The sequence below is a fragment of the Perca fluviatilis genome, chromosome 16 (genome assembly GCF_010015445.1).
Source record: "Perca fluviatilis chromosome 16, GENO_Pfluv_1.0, whole genome shotgun sequence".
NCBI classification, from domain to species: Eukaryota; Metazoa; Chordata; class Actinopteri; order Perciformes; family Percidae; genus Perca; species Perca fluviatilis.
In genome coordinates this window covers 31,477,361-31,504,409 of record NC_053127.1, presented here as the reverse complement: position 1 = coordinate 31,504,409, position 27,049 = coordinate 31,477,361, and the positions used below count along the sequence as shown (strand labels likewise).

Below are 27,049 nucleotides of genomic sequence, written 5' to 3'. Positions count from 1 at the left end.
TTTGTGTGGGTTTACCTGGGCTACGTGGGGTACTATTACAGGGTGGGGCTTGTCCGCTCACAGAGATACTGTAGAGTTTCCCCTGAGGCTGACCTGGAGAGTATGAGATGCTGTAAAGTTTTTCCTGAGGCTGAGCTGGAGAGTATGAGATGCTGGAGAGTTCAGCCAGCCCAGCCATGTCAAAGTGAGCCCTACACACACACACACACACACACACACACACACACACACACACACACACACACACACACACACACACACACACACACACACACACACACACACAGACAATTGTTTTTATTAAAGTGAATTAATTGTATGAGCGGCAGCACAGATATGCTCCCATTAATATTGTTGTTAAACTGATATGCTGTTATCTGTTCCACAGTGATTATAGTTGTTAATAGACTTGAGGTGATTAGCAAACTAGTTCCTCTGTTAGACAGTGACAGTTAGATGTTATTGTGCACAGTGTTATATGTGCTGCTAGCAGGCCATTTTATATCCGAGCAAAGTATATTTGCCCCCTTGAATGTCCCCTTCCCTATATGTTAACATTTACTTCACAGGCATCAGTAGGCCACCTCTTTACAGAAAGCAATTCCTAAAGCTTTCACTGCATTGTTTATGTGTGTTTTTCAAAAAAGTAATCCTCCCTGACTTCCTGTGTTTTGATTGACACTCCGGGAACAAGGGCCATCCTATATATCCAAACATATCCTTTTCTACATTTGTCTTTGGCCTTATCGGGCTGTAGATGAGCCTTAATTATTAATAGTTTTCCTACACACTACACTATGTAACCTCATCCAATCCCATATAAATCCTCAATGCACTTCACAATATAGGTCCATGTCAGTGTCCTTACGTGTTAGTGTTGGGTGTATACTGAGCCTGTGTTCCACTGATTTCAGGATCAGAGTCCGTTTTCTCAGAGTTGTTGGGAAAGCTCTCATATTCTGGGGAGGAAAACATTGAAACGGAGTTAAACATTTACACCGGTTCGCATACATCGTCCTCACACATTCTTTTCACACTTCAGTGGTATGAAATATCAATGTCTTACTGGTGTTGTGAGTATCTAGCAGTAGACTCCCACTAGCTGCTGGCCTGCACACCTCCATTGTAACGTCTGCATTTTCTTGTGAATGGGATTTCTGGAGGAGACATTTCACAGTTTACTCTTACTTGAACTGCTTGGCTTGGGGCAGCAACTCACTCCCAACCCGGAGAGAACAACAAATTAGGGAACTCAGTAAAGGGATGTGTGTCTAACCAATTGTAAAACACTGCAACAGTCTTGTTGAGTAAACCCATGTACCTGCTGCTTCTTCCCAGAGACGATGTTGAGAAGGCTGCTGTCTAGAGCTGATCTGTACTGGCTCAGATCCTCTGTGCTGTGATCAACTACCACTGAAGGGCTCTCCGTCATGTAGCACCCTGAGGAAAGCCAAGGCGGCGACCAGCCCTCCTCATACTGCTGCTGTTCAGCTGGATAGCGACTCAGCCATAAAGCCAGCTCTTCCTGGCTCAGCAGCTCCCAATCTCTGCTCAGAAGCTGGGCCTCCAGGTTCCTTCCCCAGTGATCTCCACTGTTCGGTAAGAGACAGTACTGCTTTGAACGTGGTCCAACAGCAGCGCTAACTCCTGAAAGATTTGTGGTGGACATAGAGAAGGAAGACAGGGAGGAGGCACAAGAGGCGTCGGTGTGGATATAAGAAGGAGCATCTCTGAGCCGGGTTGCTGAGTCTAACCCTATGTGGTCCAGCTGGCGGTGTTTCTCCACTGTGTCTAGGCTCCTGTTGGCCTGCTGCAGCAGCTCCCGGGACACTTTGAGGTTGACCGCAATGGTGCTGATCTGCTGATCTGAGATCAGTTTCAGGCCATCCAGCTGCTCCACTAGCTCCCTGTCTATGTCTGCCTCTGGTTCAGGTTCTTCCTCAACACTAACTGAGTCAAAATCAGCAAGCAGATGAAGCATGTCTTTGTAAGGGTACACCTGATGGAGCATCGTGTCTCCCCCCATACATTCATCTCTGTCTCCCCCCAGCTTTGGTTCTTCTCCTCTGTACAGCTGTCTTGCCACTACTGTGTCTGCCTTGACTTTGAGTGGCCTGGCAACTAAAGGAGACGGAGGAATTTTCTAATCAATTTGATATGAATTGTGTGTCTGTCTGAAGCACATTAGTTGTGTATTTTGCACACAATATTAATCCTTTCAAGTACACATGGGAACCCTACATGTCCATGTTTGTGTGTTGTGCTCAGTACCCCTCTGTACTGGTTCCCCCACTATGGTTTGCTCTGCTGTGGTCTGGACTTCAGATGGCCCCAGATCTTGTTCTGGGTAAGCACACTGACCACCACTGAGCTGTTCCTCCAGGGAGAACCTCTGCAGCACACACACACAAACAAGTGTATCATGTCATGGCATTTCTCAGGATCATAGTACAGGATGGAAAATGTTTGGTGTCATGCAAAAACTCAATCTTTTATATTTGTTGCAGGCGTCTAATGAGAAAGAAAAGTTTAAACAGGAAAAGTATTAAGGGAAATTTCGCAGTTCAAGGTGTTTTCGCTGTTGATTTGATTAACTGTTTTACAGTTTTTAAAATTAAATAATTGCAACATCTTTCCAAAAATCAATGAGCAATCGTATTAAATAATCGTATTTTCAATATTGAACAAAGTAATTGTGATTATGCTTTTTCCATAATCGAGCAGCCCTAGTCTTTTAATACCAAATTCCCACTTTGGGTTACTATCCCTGTGTAACAGTGTCTGTGGAAGCACAAAGAGGAAATTTCATACTAAAAAGACTTGTAAGATACCAACTTTGCTAAAGTCTCATATCAGCTTCATTTAAACTTTAGATTGGATTTTTGCACAGAATGAGGACTGTGGATTTTGTCCCAATCACTTACATTATAAGTGCTTGAGGAAGGGATCGATTTGCAGCCAGTATGGACAGGGGGAAACATTACAGCAATTAATGTATTGGTTTCAATGTACAAATGGGCTTGCCAATATTGTTTTAAGATATAATTAGAACATTGTGAACTTGTACTTTAGTGCAGAACAATAAATCCATAAATACACATGCACACACCTTGACCTTGCAGAGACTGAAGCATATAGTGCGAGGCTACCTTGATGTCCTGTTGTAGCGTGTAGCACAGGCTCTGCAGGCTGCACGTGCGGTCCCGTGGGTGCGGCTGCAGGCCTTTCAGGACCACATCATAGTAAGGCTGTGGAATGCTGCAGTCTACTGCCAGGGCCCATCCTGCATCCATCGCCTGTTTGATTCCGTTCAGGTCCACTGTGTCCCATGGTTCTCTGTCTGAAACGATGTATGAAATGTTGGAGACTGACGTTATCTATTTGAACAAACTGTCACCTACTGTATAGCCTATCCTAAAACTACAGAAAGTGCTTCCCTGCTGTTGATTTATTTGTCTTAATTTCCTGGTTGAAATACTCAGTTGTGTTCAATTTTAAGTTCATTAGGCCAGTTTTCATTTGATAGAGAAAAGGAAAAGCACAAAAAACACACCATGTTATTTACAAAATTCTATTTTGGTTTCAATTCAATATTTTCTGAGACCACAATAACTGTGAAATCATCTCAACAATAATTTATTAATAATAAAAGGCAACAACATATTCCCTGACATACAATGTTGAAGTCCAAAGTGAGAAGGCATGAAGTGAGAGCTACCTGTGTAGAGTTCCAGGATCAGAGCACACAGACTGTAGACGTCAGCTAGCGTTGTGCACGGCCGCTGTTTAATGACCTCTGGAGCAGCCCATCTGTAGAGGCTGGGGGGCAGGACTGTGTGCATGGGGGGTTTCACACATGTACTTTGACCGCTGGACACGCACACACGCATGCACGCACACACACACACACACACACACACACACACACACACACACACACACACACACACACACACACACACACACACACACAGCAGTGCAGTGAAAAACATTTTATTTATCAGGATTTGAGACCCTCTCCATACTCTACTATTGGGAAATATTCATCAGGTTTGTTGCATTACATATGTCTCATTTACAATCTACTGTACACAGTAAATAACATGTTTCCATTCATGGTACCTTGTATTCACTACAGACCAACAACTGTCTGGCATTGACATTAAAGCCCCCTCCATGTTATAAAGTGTGTAGAAATACTCTGCTATGTATTTTGTCAATATTTTGTTTAACATGGTTTGGGTTTCTCCCTCATTGAGAAATTCTGGATCTGGCCTTGCATCCCGCCTTCCACTGCGCTAGGTTAATCGGTGAAAGAGCAGTGCGCATCAAGATGGCTAAAAACATCTGAGGGATTCAGCCATACATGTTTGAGCCTCACAGCAGGTTCAGACAGCCTGGAGCCCCCAAAGTGCTGCCCATTTCCTTTCGGCGCCCATGCTAACTAACTGGGCTGTTCAGACCTGGCCACGATCTGCAATACTTTCAGCGTGTCAGTCAGACTCAGATTAACAGTCTGTTGCGCACCAAAAATCAGCATCTAGCAGACTATCAGAATGGTAGGTGTTGTTAGCATCTGTTATTTGTTTGTGTTGTTTGTTAGCCTGTTAGCCGGTTAGCTGGTAGCTTGTAACTGGCCGTGGCTGACAGCTACGATGATAGTGTGTTTTCGTTCTCTGTACTGACATCATAGTCAGACTTAATATTGAAATGGTCATTCAGTCTGAATCAGGCTACTAAAAACAGATTTCTTTTTCTAAATTCTCAGATATTTATTTGAAACACTTTTCATCAATCAGGAAGTTAAATTTGTACCTCCTCCATTGAGGATACATTGAGCCTGGTGTAGGCCTGGGCCTGCCTACCTGGGGACCATGAAGCATAAATCAGTTAGTTTGGCTACTGTGAACTTTGTGAGGACCACACTGTGGGAAGACAGGGCCCTCATCACCAGGCCTCCCCTGTGGATGTACTGCAGACCTTCACAGACCTGCAAGATCACTGACAGCAGCCACGTGTTCTGTAGCACTGGAAACTCTGTACGCTGCAGGGACAGGGAGTAGACAACACACACACACACACACACACACACACACACACACACACACACACACACACACACACTAATCCATCATTTACTTGTGGATTTTACTTGTCCAGTATTGCTGGACCGAGTAAAATTCACTTGTGAATGTGCATAAATGTACACTACCGGTCAAAAGTTTGGGGCCACTTAGAAATTTCCATTCCACTCCATTATACACAGAATACCAGCTGAGATCAGTTGCATTGTTTTTTTAACCAGATGTAATTTCAGATTACATTATGTGCTTACATAATTGCAAAAGGGTTCTCCAATGTTTTCTCAGTTAGCCTTTTAAAATGATTTCAGATTAGTAAACAGAATGTGCCTTTGGAACATTGAATGAATGGTTGCTGATAACAGGCAAATTAGATATTGCATTAAAGATCAGCCACTTATTTCAGTCGAATTATGTAAGCATATAATGTAATCTGAAAACTGCTGACCTGATTAAAAAAACAATGCAACTGATGCTATCTAACTCAGCTGGTATTCTGTCTGGAATGGAGTGGAATGGAAATTTCTAAGTGACCCCAAACTTTTGACCGGTAGTGTAAATATTATAAATGTGTGTACATCCTTATTGATGTTGCTATGTGTATTGTTTTGTGTTGTTGCAGTGTTTAATACATTATCATCATTATATATATATTTATGTTTAAATGTTTCTTCTTTCATGTTTTGTGCCCGATCACCCTCTTGAAAACAAAATGGTGCATGGTAATTCAACTTAAAAAAGGGCCTACATTTATTGACATATGAAATTCAATGATGCATTTGATTTGTTATGGTATATAGTGCTTTCTGTGTAAAATGCCTTTATGTAATTTTTTGTGTTTGTTTCTATCACTTGAAGTCTGAAGCAGGAAAAGGAATGCTACAGTTTTCCTTCCATCGCTATAACTTGCAAATGACACAAACGGCAACTTCTGACTGGTGTTCCTGTTTGAAACATAAATCATACAGTATGCTTCTGGGACAGAAAGTGTTCATCGTCTGGGAACCATGATGATATGTGTAGAGAATGGCAATCTGTTGCATGTTGTTGAAATGTTTCAGTCCGACTGACTGACCAACTGTGCCATCCCTCAATCCGGATGCCGCTAGCATGGCTAAAAAGCCAACATAAGGGGTGCCCCATCAGCCTAGTGGTTAAGGCGCATACCATATAACCACAGTGTACTTCCACTGATTCCAGCTGGGGCCTTTGGGTGCATGTCCTATCCCGCTCTGTCTCCCCACGTTTCCTGTCTATCTCGACACTCTCAAACAAAGGCAAAAGGCCCAAACAAGTCTTTAAAAAAAGCCTATATGAATGGTATGTACTTTATGTGTCTGACAGGAGTATAAAATAATCCTCCAGGTGTCTCTGTTACCCTGTTGTGCAGCAGGTTGTGCAGCGTGCCGACGTTGACTGGTTCAAACACCAGACTGGTCCTCTGGAGGTCATCAGACACACTCACTGCCATCAGCTGCAGCAGCTGTGGGTGGAACAGCTGGCTGACACACACACACACACACACACACACACACACACACACACACACACACACACACATACAAATTTAATTTTGGTCGTCAAGTTAGTCATGAAATTAATGTTAGTTTGCAACAGCTGATATGCAGCAAAATGCTCGCACTGTAGAGCCCTGATATCTATATCACAATGTAATCTTTTTGCACATGTTTACTTTTATCCTGTTTCTCAATCAGGTGGTAATTATGATCTCAAAAAAGGATTTTTTTTATTTTTATTTATCCTTTATTTTACCAGGTGATGTCCCATTGAGATAGTCAAATCTCTTTTACAAGGGAGCCCTGGAGCAACAGTACACAAGTTACACATAATCACAAAAACAGACACAGCAAACAAAACTGATTTACAGTACATGTAAAACAATTCAAAATAACATAAAAAGGCTTATTGAAAACATGTGCATTGTTCAAATTTCGATTGTTTAAGTAATTGTTTAAAATGTTTAAGTGGGATGAGAACAGAAAGCTTCATAACATTTTGGAGTAAATTCCAACACCAAGGAGCAGCATAACTAAAAGCAGTCTTGCCAAATTCTGTTGTCACACGTGGGATATTTAGAGCCAAAATGTTAGCGGAGCGGAGATTGTAAAGGTGATGATTCCTGGTCAACAAACTAGTAAGATAACTGGGTAAAGTACCATTAATTGCTTTAAAAATAAAAAAGTGCCAGTGGAACCATCTACGCAGACCTAAAGAGCTGAAACCAGTTTCCTCATAAAGACGACAGTGATGAGTGCGTGACTTGGCATTAGTAATGAAACGTAATGCACCATGGTAGACTGTGTCAAGTGTGTGCAGCGTGGTAGAGGCAGCATGCATGTAAATAACATCCCCATAGTCTAAGACTGGTAGGAAAGTGGCACTGATCAATTTCTTCCTAGCTTGGGTAGTAAAACAGGATTTATTCCTAAAATAAAAACCAAGCTTCACTTTCAGTTTAATACAATACAACAAGTATAAACTATTACGTTGTTATGTTACTTTAGAAAATCCACAAGTAAACAAAACCACAACCAAAAAAAACGACTTTCCTACACACATCCTGTTCTCTCTCACCTGCAGTACTCTTGTTCTATGAGGAGCAGGTCCAAATTGGCTGTCTGACTGTCCCTCATGGTTTTCACTGTCACCCTGGAGCCCCTCCAGCTGTAACTGAAACACACAGTGGCACACAATTTGGTCATCAATGTAATAAAACATCTCTTGGTTGAAGAGCAGGTCTGACTGAACCCATTAAGCATTTGTTTCTTAATGAATGTTTCTTAATGGATTACATACTTGAGTATAATGTTGATACAAGTTTCCTTTTATCCTTATTTTTATACTTATCAATACATATGTCAGTATCCCTTTAATTAACTTGAGATTGACTGACATATTTTCCAATTATGATTTGATAAAAGCACTGTTAAAATTGATAACAACATATATATGAATCAATACGTCAATAATACTTGAATTCTAGTTTTCTAGTTCGCACCTGCCCCCACTGCTAAAAAAAAATCCTAAAGGAAACACTGAGCTGAGCTACTGACAAACAAAGTCAAATTCCTTGATTGTGTCAACATTCTGATTCTGGTGTGGTTCTAGATATGGTTCTGAGTGACTAAGGGCGCTTTCACAACTGCCTCATTTAGTTTTGTTGGATCACACTAGAGTTCGTTCGCCCCACTGGTGCAGTTCGTTTGGCCAGGTGAGAACGCGGCAATCGCACTTGGATGCGCACCAAAAGCGAACCAAACAAGCGTAACGAGACCTGCTTGATGAGGTGTTCTCAGTACGCTTTCAAACAAACTCTGGAGCGCTTCGTTTGTGGTGAGAACGTGATCCGACCTCGAACCGCACCAACTATATGTACTCCGCAAGTATAAGCTAATGTCTCTGTAGTAAAGCAGAAATTAGCCAACTGCTAAATTAGCAGTTGACGATGTTTACAGTAAAACATGGCGATGGACGATGATATCATCATGAAATGAGCTGGTTTGACCATGGAGATGCAAAAATATATGCACTAGTCCAGAACACGGGACCTTCTTCTTGTATTTACTTTCTTGCTCTCGCCCCGGACACATCTGACCAATGAGAGGAGTGAACGTTCTTCCATGATTTGTAATGACACATTTTGGTGCCCTTGGATTTTTCCTGGTGTGAAACAAAACTGAACCAAGGGGAAATCACTCCATGTTTCCAAACTCATCAACTGCTGCAGACCAAAGCAAACAAACTATAGGTGTGAAAACGCCCTTACTTGGTCATGGAGGTTAAAGAGCCACATGTGAAGGAGAGCAGAGGTTCATCATCATCAGCCTGGCTCAGATCACTGTCTCTGATCAGTGGAATAGATGCTGGCACAGCCATTGTCGGGCAGGGCTTGTTAACACACAGCTAGACAAACATACACAAGGAGAACACTCAGTCCACTGGTACTACAGTGTGATTTATTATAGTACAGTGACTTTTCAGTCTGTGTCCTATACACAAAGGCTTTCCAGATAACAGGGAGAGTATGGCGAATATCCATAACACACCACGCGCAGCCTGGTGGTGGGGACAATCTCAGTCTACATGTGCATGTAAGACAACTAAATGTTTTCAATTTTTTTCCAAAAACATGTAAAGCCGCTATATAATTCCGAGTTTGAGAGTCTCAGACGCTGATACATAACCATTAGCATGTCTAATGCTGCAATGAATGATATAACAAATTCAAATCTTATTAAATCTGTCATTTTTAATGTGTGTGTCTGACTCTGTCCTGGTCAGTGGGGCTGACTTTACTTCCCTTACCAATTCCACAGCTTTGTGAAGCCGGTTTCTCATCTGTCAGCTACAAAAACATGATTTTCAGAATTGAATGGATGTGGGAAACACTGTCCCATCGCGATTTTCCCAGGCAATTGTTGAGTTTAATTTTTCTTATTTCTTCGTAATATTGGTATTAATGGCAGCGATAACCCAATAAACTCTCTACCTTCCAACCTGAAGCCTGAGTAACTACTAACTACTAAATGAGTAACTACTGTACCATTCTATGGGTCCAACTCATGTTTGGCATGTAGAGGGGAATGACAAATTACAAGTCTTTGGAATGGCTATATTTGGTTGTATAGATGGCTTTTTAAGCAGAATCATGTGGCTCAAGTGTGCCATACACTGACTTCTGTGGAAGTTTGCTTCTGTATGCTGTCAGAGCTTGTTGAAACTGACTTGGGTTCTGTTCAATCACAAACAAGAGATGTTGTCCATGCCTTTTCCATTTTGTGAAATGTTGTGTTTTCTGTTTTGTGAAATGTGTTTAAAATAGCATGATTAGTTGGCATGCACATTATATAACAGGCACCAGGAGATTGTCCACCCTTGGCTTGGCTCAAACTGCACATACCAATGTGTAAATCAGCATCTACTTTACACTGTATGAAGTGATATACCTTTCCAAAACCTAAACAGTGGGCTGTTGTACCAGAAGACTTGCTGTTTGTCCTCTTATTGAACTGCTTGTCATGTCCACTAAAATGAGTAGAAACACACAAACAAACAAAAATATCAGTTGATTAAACATTATACAAACAACAACAGTACTGTACTGTACTGTGGGTAGGTAATCATGAAATAGTGTTCATTCTAACTAGCTATTCTTTCATATACGTGTGAGAGTGTATGGCCATCTTTATAGGTCTGACCTGAGGGTTAATACTGTGTGCAGGGGCATCTGTTGTCGGCGTGTTTTGCACCACTGTTTTTTGAAACTGCTCTCACCTGTCACATTACACAATACTCTACCTGTTGAACGGTGCTCTGCACACTGAGTTAGGCATGGTGATTAAGACACTTGTTGAACCGCCTGCTTGATTTTCAATTACAGATTTTGCTCTGCACTTAGTTTATTCTAAAGTATACTAGAAGGAAGTAGAATTAGGCGAATTCCTGGGAAATAGCGGGACCTTCATTTCCAGTATTAAATTGTAGTATTTCCTGTATAGTAGGAAGTGGATAATCTCTGTATGTCAGAAGTTGTGTGTAGTTCACACAGGATGTGGTTTCCCATCTGTTTAGGGATGAGGACCACAAGACATTCCTAAGCAGAAATGGAGGGTTCATTTAATTGTCTCCTTCATTACATTGACTTCTTGGTAGAGCCCTGGTTTGGTTTCTGTCAGCATGTCTTGTGTAACAAATGTTTTTTGGGGTTAGAGCATCTGCTCAGGCCCAATGAGCATTAACTAAATTATATAATGTTCTTTAAAAACAAAATTCTGGATAGAAAACACCTCTAAGAAAGCAAAAAGACTTTAAACATGAAATATGATGTTGTATAGATGTATGATCCACATGGCGTTTTGTGCACCATACCGTGCTTTTAGACGATCCAGCAAAGATACAGGGTGTAGCAAGATGGATGTTGACATGTGGGACGAGCTAGAGTTGGGCTTCGTCGCGGCTGGGCTCTGACACAGCTGTTGCATGAAGGACATGCAGCTCTCCAGGAACTCTTGCATCTAGTGAGGTAGAAGCAGTTTGAGTTCCAGGTCTTAACTAAACACGGATGCAATTGAGTAGGACACTGACTGAGCAATCTAATTCATCAGCAGTCATTTTGGACTTGCCTACCTTTTGGACATACCTAACATGGTTGGCGCAGTTCAAACATCAGTGATCTATATAGTTATGCAAGATGATTTGGTAACCATGGACACATATGGATTTTCCTAGATCCTACATCAGAAAAATCACTTAAAACAGAGATGTGTTGTGCTTGCATATAACCCCATGTGTTTTCGCAATTCTACAGTAACAAGTTATGGAGAAACGTGTATTCCCATTGACCAGATGGAGCTCATTCTAAAGGATCACTCCACTGTTTTTGCACGAGGGCTGGTTAACTAGTTATGGGGAGAACTACAGCCAGATGTACTTTGTTCTCTGTGGCTCTGGATGAGCTTTGTTAACTCTGAAGAAGCATTCCGACTGATGAGACACAATTGCATATAAAGTCCATGAAAAGAAAAAGTAGAGCTCTCTGCAGGATAAGAAAAGAACTTTCTGCTATGTTTTGAGATCGGTAAGAGGCTGTGTCTGAGCTGTCAGTAAATATACTGCTAGCTAGCTTGCAGCTAACCTCTGCAGTTGGTACATTGGCTGTTTGACTGCAAGACCATTCTGAACGTTAGTCACACAGGTAATACAAGCCGTAAATTCACTTTGCATTCTGTGTGAAAACAACAATTACTAAACAATTCCTGCTGATGTCATCAGGTTAGGGTTTGGACAGAGACTGCTTTACCAGCTGTAGGTGTGCACAGCAGTTTGAACGATGTTGCTTTTTATTGAAAAATGCTATTAAGTCGGATTTTGCGAAGTGGATAATCATAATGACAATGTTTTTGGAGTTTGACACATATTGACTACAAGTCAGGATACCCCTGCCTCTGTTGCTTCAATTTGGACATAAAAAACACTCCCTTTACTTTATGGAAGTGCAATGCTAAATCACTGGAGTACCTCTTTTATCAGACAAACTGTCCACTCACTTTAAGTTCTGCCTCCACTGTTGTTGCAAATGTGCATGTCCCACTTCACCAGCACCCAGTGAGAGAACACTGACACGCTCAAACTAAATTGAACTGTTTCCATTCGGCAGCATACCTTGTCACTGTCTTTCTGCTTCACAGCCCTGAGCCAGTCAAAGGGTGTCCTGCCTTCCACATCATGGAGTCTTAGATCTCCTCCAGCATCCAGCAAGCCACTCACCACCGAAGGGTTGCAGGAGAATACACCTGCATGAACTGGGGTGCTCCTGTCCTCACAACGACTAGAAGAAGGTGGATTGTTATTTCAATATCCTGTCACCTGATCATTCTTGGTGTTGTTGGACTATCAATGTAAACAACTCATTGTTTTGCAAGTCACAAATAAGTCTAGGAAGTTCTGAGTCAAGTCCTAAGTCACGACCAACAAGTCTCAAGTCAAGTCCAAGTCCTAGCCTTGCACCATTATGCGCCCCTCATAAAATATGAATAATGTTTTAAACAAGAACAGCCAGTTAGTAGGTTACGTTTATAGAAACAAATGCTTTTTGAAATTTGTATTTATAACTTTTACAAGTATATTATCCTGGGACTAAAGTTGAGGTTGATATTGTTGATATTATAGGCAAACGTACTGCAGATTATGCCATATTCTTAACTTGTATAAAACCTGAGATGAGCAGCATAAGATATGAAATGCTGATAATAAAACATGTACCTGACACATTGAAATATCAGCTGTAGCCTACTTTAGATTCATGAGCTACTTCTAAATGATTATTTCTGAATGATTAGATTGTTATATTGATATCATATGAATCAAAGTTTAACTGAAAGATTTCAGCCACTGAAATGTATGTGAAGTGGCTAGATTTTTTCACTAGAGAGGAGTTGCTACTCTGTTGAGGGTTTCCACCAGTGTACTGCAAGCCTCGAGGCCCACCGAGCCTAAGTTGCCCCCCAACAGGCCTAAGCCACTGGGAATGATTTTGTAATGTATTTTTTAGAATGTTTTTACAGTTACAGTGGGGCGGCTCAGTTGGAAACTTAGACACAGTCCAATTTTACAATTCCTTCCATGATTCTGTTATCACAGAAATTATTGGGCTCACATTATACACATACATTAATGCTGCCATCAGTCTGTGACTGGCCCAAACCGGGCCCTCGTCGAAAAAAAGACACTTGCCACCGGGCTAAACAACTTTTCTGGGGGAAACACTGCTGTTGACCTTGTCTAAGACATACCGTCCACTCAGGATATTGGAGTGACATTACAGTTTTACCTCACAAAAGATCTTTGGCTCAGTACGGACACCAGCTTGCAGAAAGGACACGGACCAGAAATCAGATAAAAATTTAAGACAAGTAATCCACAGCTGTTATAATCTGCCGTCCGAGACGTTTGTCGTTTAAACCGGCAAAAAAATGTATATTAGAAGTCTACTTACTGTAATGTTTTTTTTTTTCACCTTTAATGGTAGGGTTGGGCATCGGGAACCGATTCCTAATCGGAATCGTTTCAAAAATTACGATTCCATCGGAATCGTTTCTTTATTGGAATCGTTTGGAGGATTTGGTTTCAAATCTGATCATAGGTTGCAAATTTGATATGCGCAATATGCGTTCCGTAGAAGCCAGGCGCTTGTTGTGTTGCAGCCGTGCAGCACAGTAAGCGGAGCTCTAGCTTGGCTTTATTTTGCATTGTAAAAGCTGTAAAACTGCAACCCACCTATGAATCAAAATAAAACTTTCCTCTTATTTGTGAAATAAGCATCTAACCAGTTTCAACTCCACCACTCAAAGAATTGGAATCGAGAATCGATAAGAACCGGAATCGAAAGGAAGAATCGGAATTGGAATCAGAATCGTTAAAATCCAAACGATGCCCAACCCTATTTAATGGATAGGAAAGCTGAGATATGAAAGGGGAGAGGGGGGGGAGACATGCAGTAAACTGTCACAGGTCAGACTCGAACACTGGACCTTCTGAATCGAGGAATAAACCTTGACATATGTGCGCCCACTCTACCAACTGAGCCAACCAGCCCCTACTGGAGTGTTTTTAATGTTCGAATGGGATACTGTGCTGTTTTGCACTGCCAAACTCATCTATCCCTCCTGCTTGTGCAAAGGCTGCTGTTAGATTGATTCAGCTGTGAAGAGGTAATACGAGGCACACTTTTGTATGACATTTTGTTTATATTTGGGCTTGGGGAGGGATTAAGCCATTCCAAGTCAGAAAGCTAAAGTCTGAGTGAAGTCAAGAGTCATTGATGTTAAAGTCAAAGGCAAGTTGCAGTTCTTTTTTTTATATTGCCTAGTCGAGAGACTATCAGATTTCGGCCCAGACTCACTGGTTGGGATCAGCTCCGTAACGCAGGAGCAGCTCCATCACCTTGACTTGGCCCAACAGAGCAGCACAGAACAGTGGAGTCTGACCCAAGTGATTCTCACAGTCCACATCAACACCTGGAACACATCAGAAAACACTGAGACCATGGTTTTCTTTAGCATTTTGAAGTACAGGCGTCCCTTTATTTTAAGCACTCTGTGTCTGACTTAAGAATAGTATTGACTTTTAAGTAGTGCTTTTTTTATAATTATATTTATATTATGCATGATGCCATACATAGATGTATAACTGGTACAAGTACAACACTACTATTACAGTTAGTTACATACCCTTATTCAGCAGTTTCTCCAACTTGGTCAGATTTCTTTCCAAAGTGTATTTGTGCAGTTGAGCGTGTGCACCTCCAGTGGTCACAACACCCATATGTACAGGACAGGGGAATAGCAGCGCATTCATCCTGTTTCATCTGGTCCACCCAGCTGTCAGCAGATGGCGCTGTGAACACAGTGAGGTCAAATTTGTCAAAGCTGGTTTGTCTTTATGGATGCTTTCATATCTGGGTCATTCTATCTACAGATTGGGTGACATTTCAGTAGTGTCGGTGTCCCAAGATGTACTACTGTTATAACTTTTCAGAACAGTTATCAAATTACACTTAAATTACAATGTTTCAAAGTGTTAGAGTAGTAGAGAATATGATTTTAAACAGAGATGAATTTCAATACTTTATATGTTTGTATTAAGAATTTCGCCTGTCCCCATTGACCATCATGCAAATGGCGTGACTCATTTTGAGTACACAGTGTTAAATAATAATGTTTTTTTTTTGTTAAATTAATTGTATATGCCCCCTTTTCATGCATAATGCATTTTCTCAGCAAAAGACATTTTATTGTCAGAGAAATTTAGGCTTTTACCCCTGTCCTTGTATTTCTTTCAACCCCGCAACGCAACAATTCCCCCACTCACAATGAAATAATGGTTTGATCCTTTGGACAAAATGTATGAGGGAGTCACATCATAAAGGTCTTCAGAGAAGCCTGGTGTGACAAGTGGTAAGCTGCTCTCTCACTTTTTATAAATATTTCATGTTTTTTAAGCACATATGGGCCTTGTCAATCTCAGGTATTCAACTCTGTTGGGGGGGAAATTCATAGTTAAGAAGATTTTACCAAAAATGGTTTTTATAGCTATGAAGTATAACAATGTCCATTGTGGCACACTGGTAGCTGCTAGCATCCCGAATTAGCAACAGATTAGCACAAAATCTTCAACCCTATCACATTCAACCCCATCGCATTTTTCAATGTTACAGGGTTGAATGGCTGTTACAGGGTTGAATAGCTGTTAAATCTTAGCAATATTTAATGTATATTGCTTAATACCAATCATATTTTCTTGTTGATGTGAATGGTTGTTGTTTATGGTTTTACAGTATTAACTAAAAGTACAAGGAATTTTTGAAAATAATAAGTTAAAAATGGTAAGTGAAAATGGTAGGGCTGCTCCCTCTTTGTCGATTAGTCGACTAATCGGTCGTTTTGGTCTTGGTCAACTTAGATTTCTTTAGTCGATTAGTCATGTTTTATGCTTTTTTCACGCTGAATGACTTATTTACAAGAAACGTACGAGCACATCTCTGGTAAACACAAGAATTAAACTGGTGCTTTTGCATGACTCGTTGTGGTGAAACTCAGATTTACAGATCTGTCGATTAAATCAACTAATCGATTAGTCGATACAATTGAATGAGTGTTAGTCGACTAAGAATTTCTTCAATCGAGCACAGCCCTAGAAAATGGTGAACAAACTGTAGGCTTAGCTATAATGTTAAGATGTTTGCTCAATGTTCAAATAGACATTCCTGCCATTACTCTGGATATTTCTATGAAATCAATTAAATGTTGTAACTGTTAGTTTATTAATGTGTTTTAATCTGTCTAGATGTCATCTAGATTGTTTAGATATGTTGACAGTAAGTTTAAAAATGTTTAAAAAATGGCAACATGTGAGTGATCTCACAAAAGAAGGATAAAACATATCACATGGGATGCTTTTCAATTTCAATTTTTGTCAGGAATTAAGCAGCATTCTTGCACATTTCTAGCGAAAATGTGGAGTTGGATTAGAAATTTCTTCATCGTAAACTGGAAAGGATGGTTCTGGTCAGTTTTCCTTGATTTTTCTCTTTAATTACAATATGCCATTATTTACAAGGGACATCTAAACTGTGAGATTATGCCAGAAGCTGATCTCAAGCTTATTGGAAAACTTAATAGCTGAATAACAAAATGACTGTGACGGGGTTGAATTAAATTGGGACTTGTTTGAGAAAATGATGCAGAATAATAAGTTAATACTCTACATTGAGATGGGAAAAGGTATTTTCTGTAAAGTACACACATTACTTTGTCACATCAAATAAAAAAAAGCTTAAGATTTTAATGTTCATTGTTTCATCCTCCTCAATCACAAATGGCACCGAATCTGTAGAATGACCCATCCAACATGGTTGGTGCAGTTCAAACATCAGTGACCTATATAGTCATGCACGATGATTTGGTAACCATGGTCACATATGGATTCTCCGAGATTCTACATCAGAAAGTAGGAGTTAAAACAGAGATGTGTTGTGCTTGCGTATAACTCCATGTGTTTTAGTAGAGAGGCCTGCGAGGTCATGATGTTTTAGCGGTTGTTGCAGTAATCTTAAGCAGAGATAGGGTGTCTGTCAGTCGGGTACAAAGCTCAGCCTGAGTAGGGGCTTTTATGACAACATAGCCATCTAACGTTAGGTACTCCGCTGCGCTGTGGAGTAATGTCTTGCTATGTGAGACTAGCGTCTTTAATAACTTGCATCAGTCACTAGAATTTGATGTCTCCTCCTGTATCCATGTTGCTGTGATGATGCAGGGTGACAGAATTGTTTTTACCTGCAGTCTATATGAGCATAGGACCTGTCGCGACCTGGCTCAAAGGCATGACAAAAGGTGGACACCACACATGATTTCTCAACCAAATCCAATTTATTGTAATAAACGTGCAATCAGTTAATCAGTAATGTATGGATGTGTATAGGTGTATCAAGGGTAGAACGCAAAAGTAACTAAACCCAAAAACCAAGCAGCCTTGAGGAGGGAGAGAGGGAGAGCGACTGCCCTGGCACTCCTATTTATGGACGTGAGCAATCAGTTGATCCAGGTGTCCATCATCAGTCCTTATTAGCTAATCCCCAGATCCCAGCAACCAAAGGGACTCAATAGGTATTGAGGCCTAGGAGCCGTCACAGACCACCAGAACTAAAGGACAACAATGTGTAATTTTTCCCTTACCAAATAAACTAAACTACAGGTGTAACCCATTGGAAGTGAAACATACAGCTTTTCTACTGTGGCCCTTGTACTGCACTGTACAAAATGTGTGCAGATTAATTCCTGGTCTGTTTATTGGTTTTATTTACCAAAATCAGATTCTGTGAAGGTACAGGGTAAATTATTGAAAAGTCCTAGCTTCCACAGACCAATTTCACCTCAGATGGAGAGGACACCTTCTCAAGGTGTGATCTACAATGTTTCAGAACATTCTGATTTACAGTTTCAAAATAAAAGCCTGTCAAAGTCAAATATGAGACAAATTAGATATGATTTTGGATTCAATTTAAAAGGAAGCGCCCTGTTATCAAAGAATAATTCCACTTGAGGGTTATAGTACACGACCCCATAGTGTGACCCAGTAAGTATCAAGACATTCTGATGTATAGTTTCAAAATAAAAGCCTGTCAAAGTCTCAAATATGAGGCATAGAACATATGATTTTGGATTCAATTTAAAAGGAAGCGCCCCGTTATCACAGACTATTTCCACTTAAGGGTTATAGTACACTACCCCTTGGTGTGACCCATTAAGTATCAAGACATTCTGATGTGTAGTTTCAAAATAAAAGCCTGTCAAAATGTCAAATATGAGACTAATTACATATGATGTTGGATTCACTTTAAAAGGAAACGCCCTGTTATCAAAGAATAATTCCACTTGAGGGTTATAGTACACGACCCCATAGTGTGACCCAGTAAGTATCAAGACATTTTGGAAAGCTGGAAAGTAGGGCTGCACGATTATGGCCAAAATGATAATCACGATTATTTTGATCAATATTGAGATCACGATTAATTATCACGATTATTTGTTGATTTTAGCCAAAACAAATTTTATTGTCACATAATTATATAATTATAACTGCTTTTACATCCATATTGTGCTACATTCCTACTAATACATCCATATTGTGCTACATTCCTCCTTTATTGAAGGATACTGTGAAGGAGTATGCCATTTCAGGTGTTGTGCGACCGCTTTCCACACATGCATGTTTGCCGTGAAAGATACAGGCAACGCAATTTTCTGTTCACGTTAACGGCGCATGTGGTGCCTGGTATCTACCGGACGAAATAGCTACGCAGATTTCTGTGGCTCATTACACTGCCACTTACATGTCTGCGTTGCTCTCTGATGCTCCGAAACCCACGTTAGAGGCAACATAAACATCACTGAATGTCACGCTAGTAAACACTAATAACAGGTTACACAGCAGCTAACGTTAGCCTACCGTTAGCCACAGTAGTAACTGGATTAAACACGGCTAAAATGCTGACTGCTAAACAGTGTAGTGCGTCTGTATTTCACTGTAGGTTTCCAACAGCGGGACGTCCAACAGTCTGCTGCTAAAGCTATGAGCTAAAAGACACAAACTAGCACTCGTCACTGCTGTTGTCTGAAAAACAACACAGCCGGGACAAAACGTTGCGTTTACTGGTAAACTTTGTGACCGGCTTATGATGAACGACTGCTACCTGTTGTGGAATATTCCTCACGTTACTCTGTCCTCTGTGACTGTCTACATCTAGAAACTAAGCTGCGCGGTGCAGGCAGGGAACAGCTCTGATTGGCTCATGGAGACATGTGATCAGACAGTGGTTTATGGAGCGCTAGATTGGCTTTGCAAAAACTGTTCTATGAAGGGAATGATGCATTTTAAATATCGCTCGATCACGCAAATTTGATTGTGGGAAGCCAAAATCGTGATCGTGATTAAAATTCGATTAATTGTGCAGCCCTACTGGAAAGCATGAAGACATGCTGGAAAGCATCTTCTGTTGGGGGTAGATTTGCTGCTGACGAATCTCTGGTAAATGCTAATCTGTACCTCAGCACATCCAGGTTGGATGTCCATCCAACTTTTTCTTTTGGCCATACAGAAGAAGGGCATACCATCTTGCCACAGGCAAAGCCTCTTCCAGGCTACCAGAGAGTCCACATTTAGTAATTGCCTGTAACTTACAAAGATGGGTCTTCAGTCTTGTGAGGGCAGTGGCCTTCCCAATTCTGTACAAACTGCTTGTGGTGTTACAACCTGTGAGGGCGTGTCATGCAGGTAAACAATCACAAAGCACTGCTCCAAGCTTCTGAGCGATCAGCTAGGGACAAATCTTTCCTTAAGGCCATGTCCCGAGTGCATAAACACTGCTGAGGATCCAAACATCCCTTTGCTTGAATAGTATAGCAGCAAAACTAGTACATCTGTATCATCACATTCAACAATTAGACAAGAATGTGACTGTGCAAGGTGTATTGCATGTACAGTGCCTTGCAAAAGTATTCACCCCCCCTTGGCTTTTTACCTATTTTGTTACATTACAGGCTTTAGTTCAATGTTGTTGTTTTTTATCTGAATGTTATGTGATGAATCAAAACACAATAGTCTAAGTTGGTGAAGTGAAATGAGAAAAATATACATAAAATTATTTTTTAGAAATAAAAAACAGAAAAAGTCAATGTGCATAACTATTCACCCCCCTAAAGTCAATACTTTTTAGAGCCACCTTTTGCGGGAATCACAGCTCTAAGTAACCTTGGATAAGTCTCTATGAGCTTGCCACATCTACATCATCCCATTCCTCCTTGCAAAACTGCTCCAGCTCCTTCAAGTTGGATGGTTTGCGCTTGTGAACAGCAATCTTTAAGTCTGACCACAGATTTTCTATTGGATTGAGGTGTGTTTGGGGTCATTGTCCTGCTGGAAGGTGAACCTCCGTCCTAGCCTCAAATCACGCACAGTGTTACAGGTTTTGCTCAAGAATATCCCTGTATGTAGCTTTGTCAGCACCTACATCGCCAGTACTGGGCCAACAAGTGCTGAGAGCCTTGTACCAAACAGCAGTGTGGCGTCACAGCCACCTGGTCAAACCTCTTCTCTGGAACCCAGTTGGTAGAGGATGGAGGCTCAAAGAAGATGGGTGCATTGAACCTGTGATGTTACAGAAGACACCAGCACCTAAAGAAGTTAGAGACATCACCCACTACTATACTGTAAAGACGGAAACTGCAACGATGCTACCAAATGAAGGTGTCTTTCAGTGGGCTTGACCTGCAAAGAGTCTTGCTCTTGCCCTTTCCCAGGCTATCCAAATATGACCCACTTTGTCACTGATGACAATGTGGATGAGTGACAGTGGTGTGTTGCAGTGGTAACATCATGGGGAGCTGACCTCCCCAAAGTGGCCACTGGAGATGGCCTAACCCCCAGAATGACTACCAAAAGCAGTTCATGTTCCAAATGGTTGCTGCTAGAAAGAGCTTGAGATTCAGTGATGAGGGGGGTCATTCCCCCTCACAGTGTCATTTAATTTGTATTGTGTTAAGTTATAGTTTTATTAAAAGGCTCATTAAGGTCAAACTGCAATCCTGACTCCTGGTCTCCTGTTTGTGCTATGGTAAGGTGTTATCTTTGGTTTTAAATTTTTTTTTTAAAATGAATAAAATATAAAAAATTCCTTTTTATAAAAAAATAATATGGGGCGCTTGGACTTGAGACTAAATTATGTCAGTGTTCCATCTTCTTTCATTTTAGACACATCATACATTGAGTGAAAGAACACCCTGATTTGTCATGCTATATTTACACATTTGGTATTGCTGGATTAAGCACAACCCCACTTTTCCAACAAGAAATCATATGTGTTTCTGTTATAATCCCAGTAAAATATCTTTAGCCAAGATTCAATTTCATATATGCGAGACCCTAGGGATGAGCAAAAACATTGTTGGGTTTAGTTCTACCTCCAGTAGGGGTATCCCAAAAACTAAAGCCCTTTTTGACCATTTGTCCCCAGCCTAAATATGCCTCATATTTGAGGCTTTGACAGGCTTTTATTTTGAAACCGTACATCAGAATGTCTTGATACTTAATGAGTCACACCATGGGGTCATGTAATATAACCCTGAAGTGGATTTATTGTTTGATAACAGGGCGTTTCCTTTTAAATTGAATCCAAAATCATATCTAATTTGTCTCATATTCGAGACTTTGACAGGCTTTTATTTTGAAACTGTACATCAGAATGTCCTGAAACATTGTAGATCACACCTTGAGAAGGTGTCCTCTCCATCTGAGGTGAAATTGGTCAGTGGAAGCTAGGACTTTTATTTTTATGATTTTCTGAATGTATGGACAAAACAGCTAATATATGAGTTTTGGGGGGCTCTTATTTTGGAAAACAACATCAGAATGTCCTGAAACATTATAGATCACACATTGAGAAGGTGTCCTCTCCATCTGATGTGAAAGTGGTCTGTGGAAGCTAGGACTTTTATTTTTATGATTTTCTGAATGTATGGACAAAACAGCTAATATATGAGTTTTGGGGGGCTCTTATTTTGGAAAACAACATCAGAATGTCCTGAAACATTGTAGATCACACATTGAGAAGGAGTCCTCTCCATCAGACATGAAATTGGTCTGTGGAAGCTAGGACTTTTATTTTTATAACTTTCTGAATGTGTAGACAAAACAGCTAATATATGAGTTTTGGGGGGCTCTTATTTTGGAAAACAACATCAGAATGTCCTGAAACATTGTAGATCACACATTGAGAAGGTGTCCTCTCCATCTGAGGTGAAATTGGTCTGTGGAAGCTAGGACTTTTATTTTTATGATTTTTTTAATGTGTAGACAAAACAGCTAATATTTGAGCTTTGGGGGGCTCTTATTTTGGAAAACAACATCAGAATGTCCTGAAACATTGTAGATCACACATTGAGAAGGAGTCCTCTCCATCTGAGGTGAAATTGGTCTGTGGAAGCTAGGACTTTTATTTTTATGATTTTTTTAATGTGTAGACAAAACAGCTAATATTTGAGCTTTGGGGGGCTCTTATTTTGGAAAACAACATCAGAATGTCCTGAAACATTGTAGATCACACATTGAGAAGGAGTCCTCTCCATCTGAGGTGAAATTGGTCTGTGGAAGCTAGGACTTTTATTTTTATAACTTTCTGAATGTGTAGACAAAACAGCGTATATATGAGTTTTGGGGGGCTCTTATTTTGGAAAACAACATCAGAATGTCCTGAAACATTGTAGATCACACATTGAGAAGGAGTCCTCTCCAGCTGAGGTGAAATTGGTCTGTGGAAGCTAGGACTTTTATTTTTTATGATTTTCTGAATGTGTAGACAATACAGCTAATATATGAGTTTTGGGGGGGCTCTTATTTTGGAATTCAGCATATCATGCAGTTGTCACAGAGGTTGTGAGGTGTGCTAAAATCTTTCTTTCCTTCTTTCTTTCTGACAGACAGACACACAGGCAGGCAGATAGACAGACAGGCAGACAGAATAAATGAATGGGAAATTGCCTTCGTCAGAAAATTCCCTGTTTTTAGTTTCACCGTAATAGCAAGTGTATACGCGCACCGCGAAATATAGGGGTGGCTAGTTTGACCGCTCATTTTGAAGTGGAGGCTGGCTTGACTGCAGTTAATATTAACACTAACAATTAGAATTATCAGTAAATAAGAACTAGCCTAGTACTTTCACCTAATAAAAGGTTTGAATTCAGCCCTCTATTCATCTTCTTTATTTCATTAATTTAGGCTATATTATTTTCTACTTGTGACGTTTCTCTCTGTGAGCTGTTCTGTTTTGTCTCGGGTTGATGCAATACAAATGTAGGACTTTTACTTGTGATCAATCATTTTTAATATTGTAGTAACTTATTGCTAGTTTTAATTGAGCAAAGCATCAGTGTATTTCATCTCGCCCCGGTTTCTGATATCAAAAAATCATCCTCTCTGTAGGGTCGTCATTTCTTGTAACTAGCTAAGTTACTAACTTGGCCATAACATTTTCAAAATGTGTAACGTTAGCGTGTGTGAAGTTGCTAGTTAACGTTAGTGCTATTAACGTTAATAACTGGATGTAACGTTAACACCGTCCATCAGTTTTCAGTAAAGATAACAATAAATAAATCCAAATAATTTGGCAAATAGCTAAATTAGCTAATCTGCTAACGTTAATACCATGCTAACGCTAGCTGGCTAACTTTATTTTTTCGTATAACATTAGCTAAAGAAACAGAGACCAGTAAAATAAATCTGACAACTGACAAAACTAAAGTGTATACCATATAAATGCCTCATAAGCAATTTTGAGAAATAAAATGTAGACTTACATACAGATAACCGATGTGTTTAGCTTCTTTTAGGCGCAGCAAACTGTTCTAATGGAGTAACAGTACCTAGCTAGCTAGTCTCTGGCCCGCTGGGTCGTCACTTTCGGCAAATCAAAGACGAGTCACGGTTACCTTGACTCATAGTCCAGTCATTTTAAGCCAAAACCATAGACTGTTAATATTAATAATATACACCAAAATATAGCCTATTCATACGCCTATATTCATTCTTTTTCTCACGTGAATAGGGTAAAACTTTTTTTTCAATTACTAAGCTGATTAATTTTTTTAACGTTTTTTGAAATATTTGAGCAAACGGTGAATAATAATGCTTCAATTTGCATAAATACCACAACATATCTAAATATTGGATATAGCCAGGTGAAATGGTCTTGTAGAATATTGTTGACATCTTACAATAAAAGACTATAGAGGCAAACACATGTCACCATAAGGGGCAGAGATTCAGTCACTCATTCAAGGTCCGCTCAGCTGTCACTCAGGTAAGAAAGATTTCCTTTTGTTTCTCCTAAATGGATTATTCAACCTACATTAATAAAACAGACCTGGTGATCAACTACAATTAATTGGGAACATCTGGATGTGTGTTGAGCTGTGGTACGACTATTATTGGTGAGCTGCACAAACTGTGATGGCCTGTGACGAGAATAAAGATGATATTCTGGGTAGATGGGTAACCTAAATGGGTTCCATTAAGTCTTAAGATGTCAACAAGATTCAACAAGACATTTTCACCTGGCTATACCCAATGTTTAGATCTGTTGTGGTATTTCTGCAAATTAGCACGTACATAATTAGATTATGCACCGTTTGCCCATGTTAACAAACAATTTCAAAAAACTTGTAATACATTTTTTGTTTGTCTTGATGTAAGTAATCAACTCAGGAATTTTTTAATGGTGCTATCTAAAGGATAAAAGTTTTACACTATTCACGTGAGAAAAAGAATGAATATAGGCGTATGAATAGGCTATATTTGGTCTTTTTCAAAACTTTCCCCTAAGGGGATTCTTCTGAGCTTTTTTTTCCTTACTCAGGACATATTGAGGATACAAAATCAGTTGAGTTTGCTTCTGTTGCAATTTTTCCTACCCTTTTTCATAAAATGACTGGACTATCATAGATATAAAACAATGTTATATTACTATATTATTTATATGTTTTAGACATGCCTTGCAGACCCAGAATAAAGTTTATAAAACTAGATATAGACTGAGATAGGCTCCCTACAAGATATAGTAAAAGAAATGCCACATTGAGGTTTCTGTACTTTCACATAAGGCTACATTGTGCTTTAATGATTCAAACAAAATTTAATTTGTACAAAATTACCACAAACTAATTGCCACACAGTGACCTTTGGGACTTTAAACAACCCAAGTTGCATCAACATTGACCTATATTTTCACAAAATACCACAGTACAAAAAAAGGCTTAGCCAACACTGCCACCTAGTGACCACAACTCATAACTCTCAGAGTGAGCTACCCATATATGACAATAGGCTAATAAGAAAATGTCGACAGAGGTATTGTATGGTGCATCTTCTAATTCTGCAGAAACTTGCCAATCAGTAACCGATACACTTTGGTATAATTCACATCACTGTCAGCATTTCTAATGTTCTGGTGATAACAGATGTACAAACTTAAGCCATTCCAATTATCCAATAGTCACATGCTGGCAAAAATTGTGAGCTAACAATGTTTGTGCAACAGTGTATGGACTTTGATCTGGTATTATAAAATCATACGGCTTTCAGCTCTTCTCCCAGCTCCACACAGCTTTCTAACACTGCAGGTAATGTGCTGCCAATTTTAAAGTCTGGCCTAACATGAAATGCATATATACATAGTAAGCTCAATTACAAATGCAGCATTTGGGTAAAAAATCTGCTACATCTTCATGTACATGTACATTGTACAGGTGTAACTCAACAAATATCAGTAATGTTTAATGCACATGTAGGCCTACATTGTGCTGACTTTCAGATGATGCTGCACACAAAGATGAACATGGTGCTTATGAAATACCAGAAACCAAAGTTCCAGATGTTGGCCTCCCTGAATTCTCGGAGGGCAGGAGAGCAGAGTGTGCAGGACGGTCTGCAGCTGGAGCCATGCACATCCCAGGAGGAGTTCAGGAAGTTTGAAGACAAGCTGCAGGACAAGCAGTTCTTCCAGCAAGTTGTAATTCAACTTTTTCAGTTTGTGAGGGAAATATTTAATTCGGAGGGGAGGGGGGAAGATTTAGAATCAGTAACCACAACAACAACTCCCTGTGGTCTCAGTCAAATGAAAAAAAGCTGTTAGTTTTCACAGAAATATTTACCAGATTCAGCCAGACATAAAAAATCCTGTCCTATCCTTATTCTTTGAAAATCTAACCACAAGATGAACTTCTATCTCTGCAGAGTTCCAAAGTGAGTCAGAATCTTCCAGCTGACCTACTTCAGGAAGCCCAATTGTATTCACAAAGGTCAAAGATCACTAAACAGGACTCATTTTACTCAATGGTGACAACAAAGCAACAATTGGGAGAACTCTGGTGGGTTTCCACATGGCACAAAGACAACTTTAAAAGTAATGTCTCAGCCAGTGTTGTAGTCGAGTCACCAACGGTTGAGTCCGAGTCAAGTCTCGAGTCCCCAGTGTTCGAGTCCGAGTCCTATAGTCCTAGTCACCAAAGAAGAGTCGGAGTCAAGTCGGAGTCGAGTCACCATTACCTAGGTTTTGAGTCCGAGTCAAGTCACAAGTCCAGAGGATAGCGACTCGAGTTGGACTCAAGTCCGAGTCCAGGACTTGAGTACTCCATCACTGCCTATTACACATAAAAGAAGTCAGAAACTCCATCCAACTCCGAGTCCTATTTCATTATTGCTTGAGTCCAATTTCAAAAATCCTCGAGTCCGAGTCCAAGACATCAGTGCACCAGTTGAGTCGGACTCGAGTCGGACTTGAGTCCGACTCCACACTGGTCTCAGCAGTATTCACACAGACACAACTAGAGAATGATTGGATA

General features: G+C 40.2%; 1 protein-coding gene across 6 annotated transcripts in view; it reads right to left on the bottom strand.

Moving 5' to 3' along the window:
* LOC120544216 overlaps positions 1-24,098 on the bottom strand; it is a 29,105-nt gene extending 5,007 nt beyond the window's left edge. For 3 of the 6 annotated variants that reach the window (XR_005636475.1, XM_039777833.1, XM_039777837.1), the window contains exons 1-17: positions 24,008-24,098; positions 14,831-14,996; positions 14,503-14,617; positions 12,264-12,429; positions 10,971-11,116; positions 10,049-10,127; positions 8,869-9,005; positions 7,677-7,772; positions 6,460-6,583; positions 4,866-5,044; positions 3,719-3,870; positions 3,150-3,340; positions 2,242-2,392; positions 1,322-2,121; positions 1,067-1,157; positions 869-959; positions 16-191 (exon numbers count right to left, since the gene is read on the bottom strand). Coding sequence is in view for 5 of the 6 variants with exons in the window: in XM_039777833.1 (XP_039633767.1) it covers positions 16-191; positions 869-959; positions 1,067-1,157; positions 1,322-2,121; positions 2,242-2,392; positions 3,150-3,340; positions 3,719-3,870; positions 4,866-5,044; positions 6,460-6,583; positions 7,677-7,772; positions 8,869-9,005; positions 10,049-10,127; positions 10,971-11,116; positions 12,264-12,429; positions 14,503-14,617; positions 14,831-14,957 (2,821 nt within the window). In the remaining variant the exon portion in view is untranslated. Of the gene's footprint in view, positions 1-15; positions 192-868; positions 960-1,066; positions 1,158-1,321; positions 2,122-2,241; positions 2,393-3,149; positions 3,341-3,718; positions 3,871-4,865; positions 5,045-6,459; positions 6,584-7,676; positions 7,773-8,868; positions 9,006-10,048; positions 10,128-10,970; positions 11,117-12,263; positions 12,430-14,502; positions 14,618-14,830; positions 14,997-24,007 lie in introns of those variants that run through there. The other 3 variants (XM_039777836.1, XM_039777835.1, XM_039777838.1) reach the window with 3 other exon arrangements.
* Between the last annotated feature and the right edge of the window lie 2,951 nt (positions 24,099-27,049).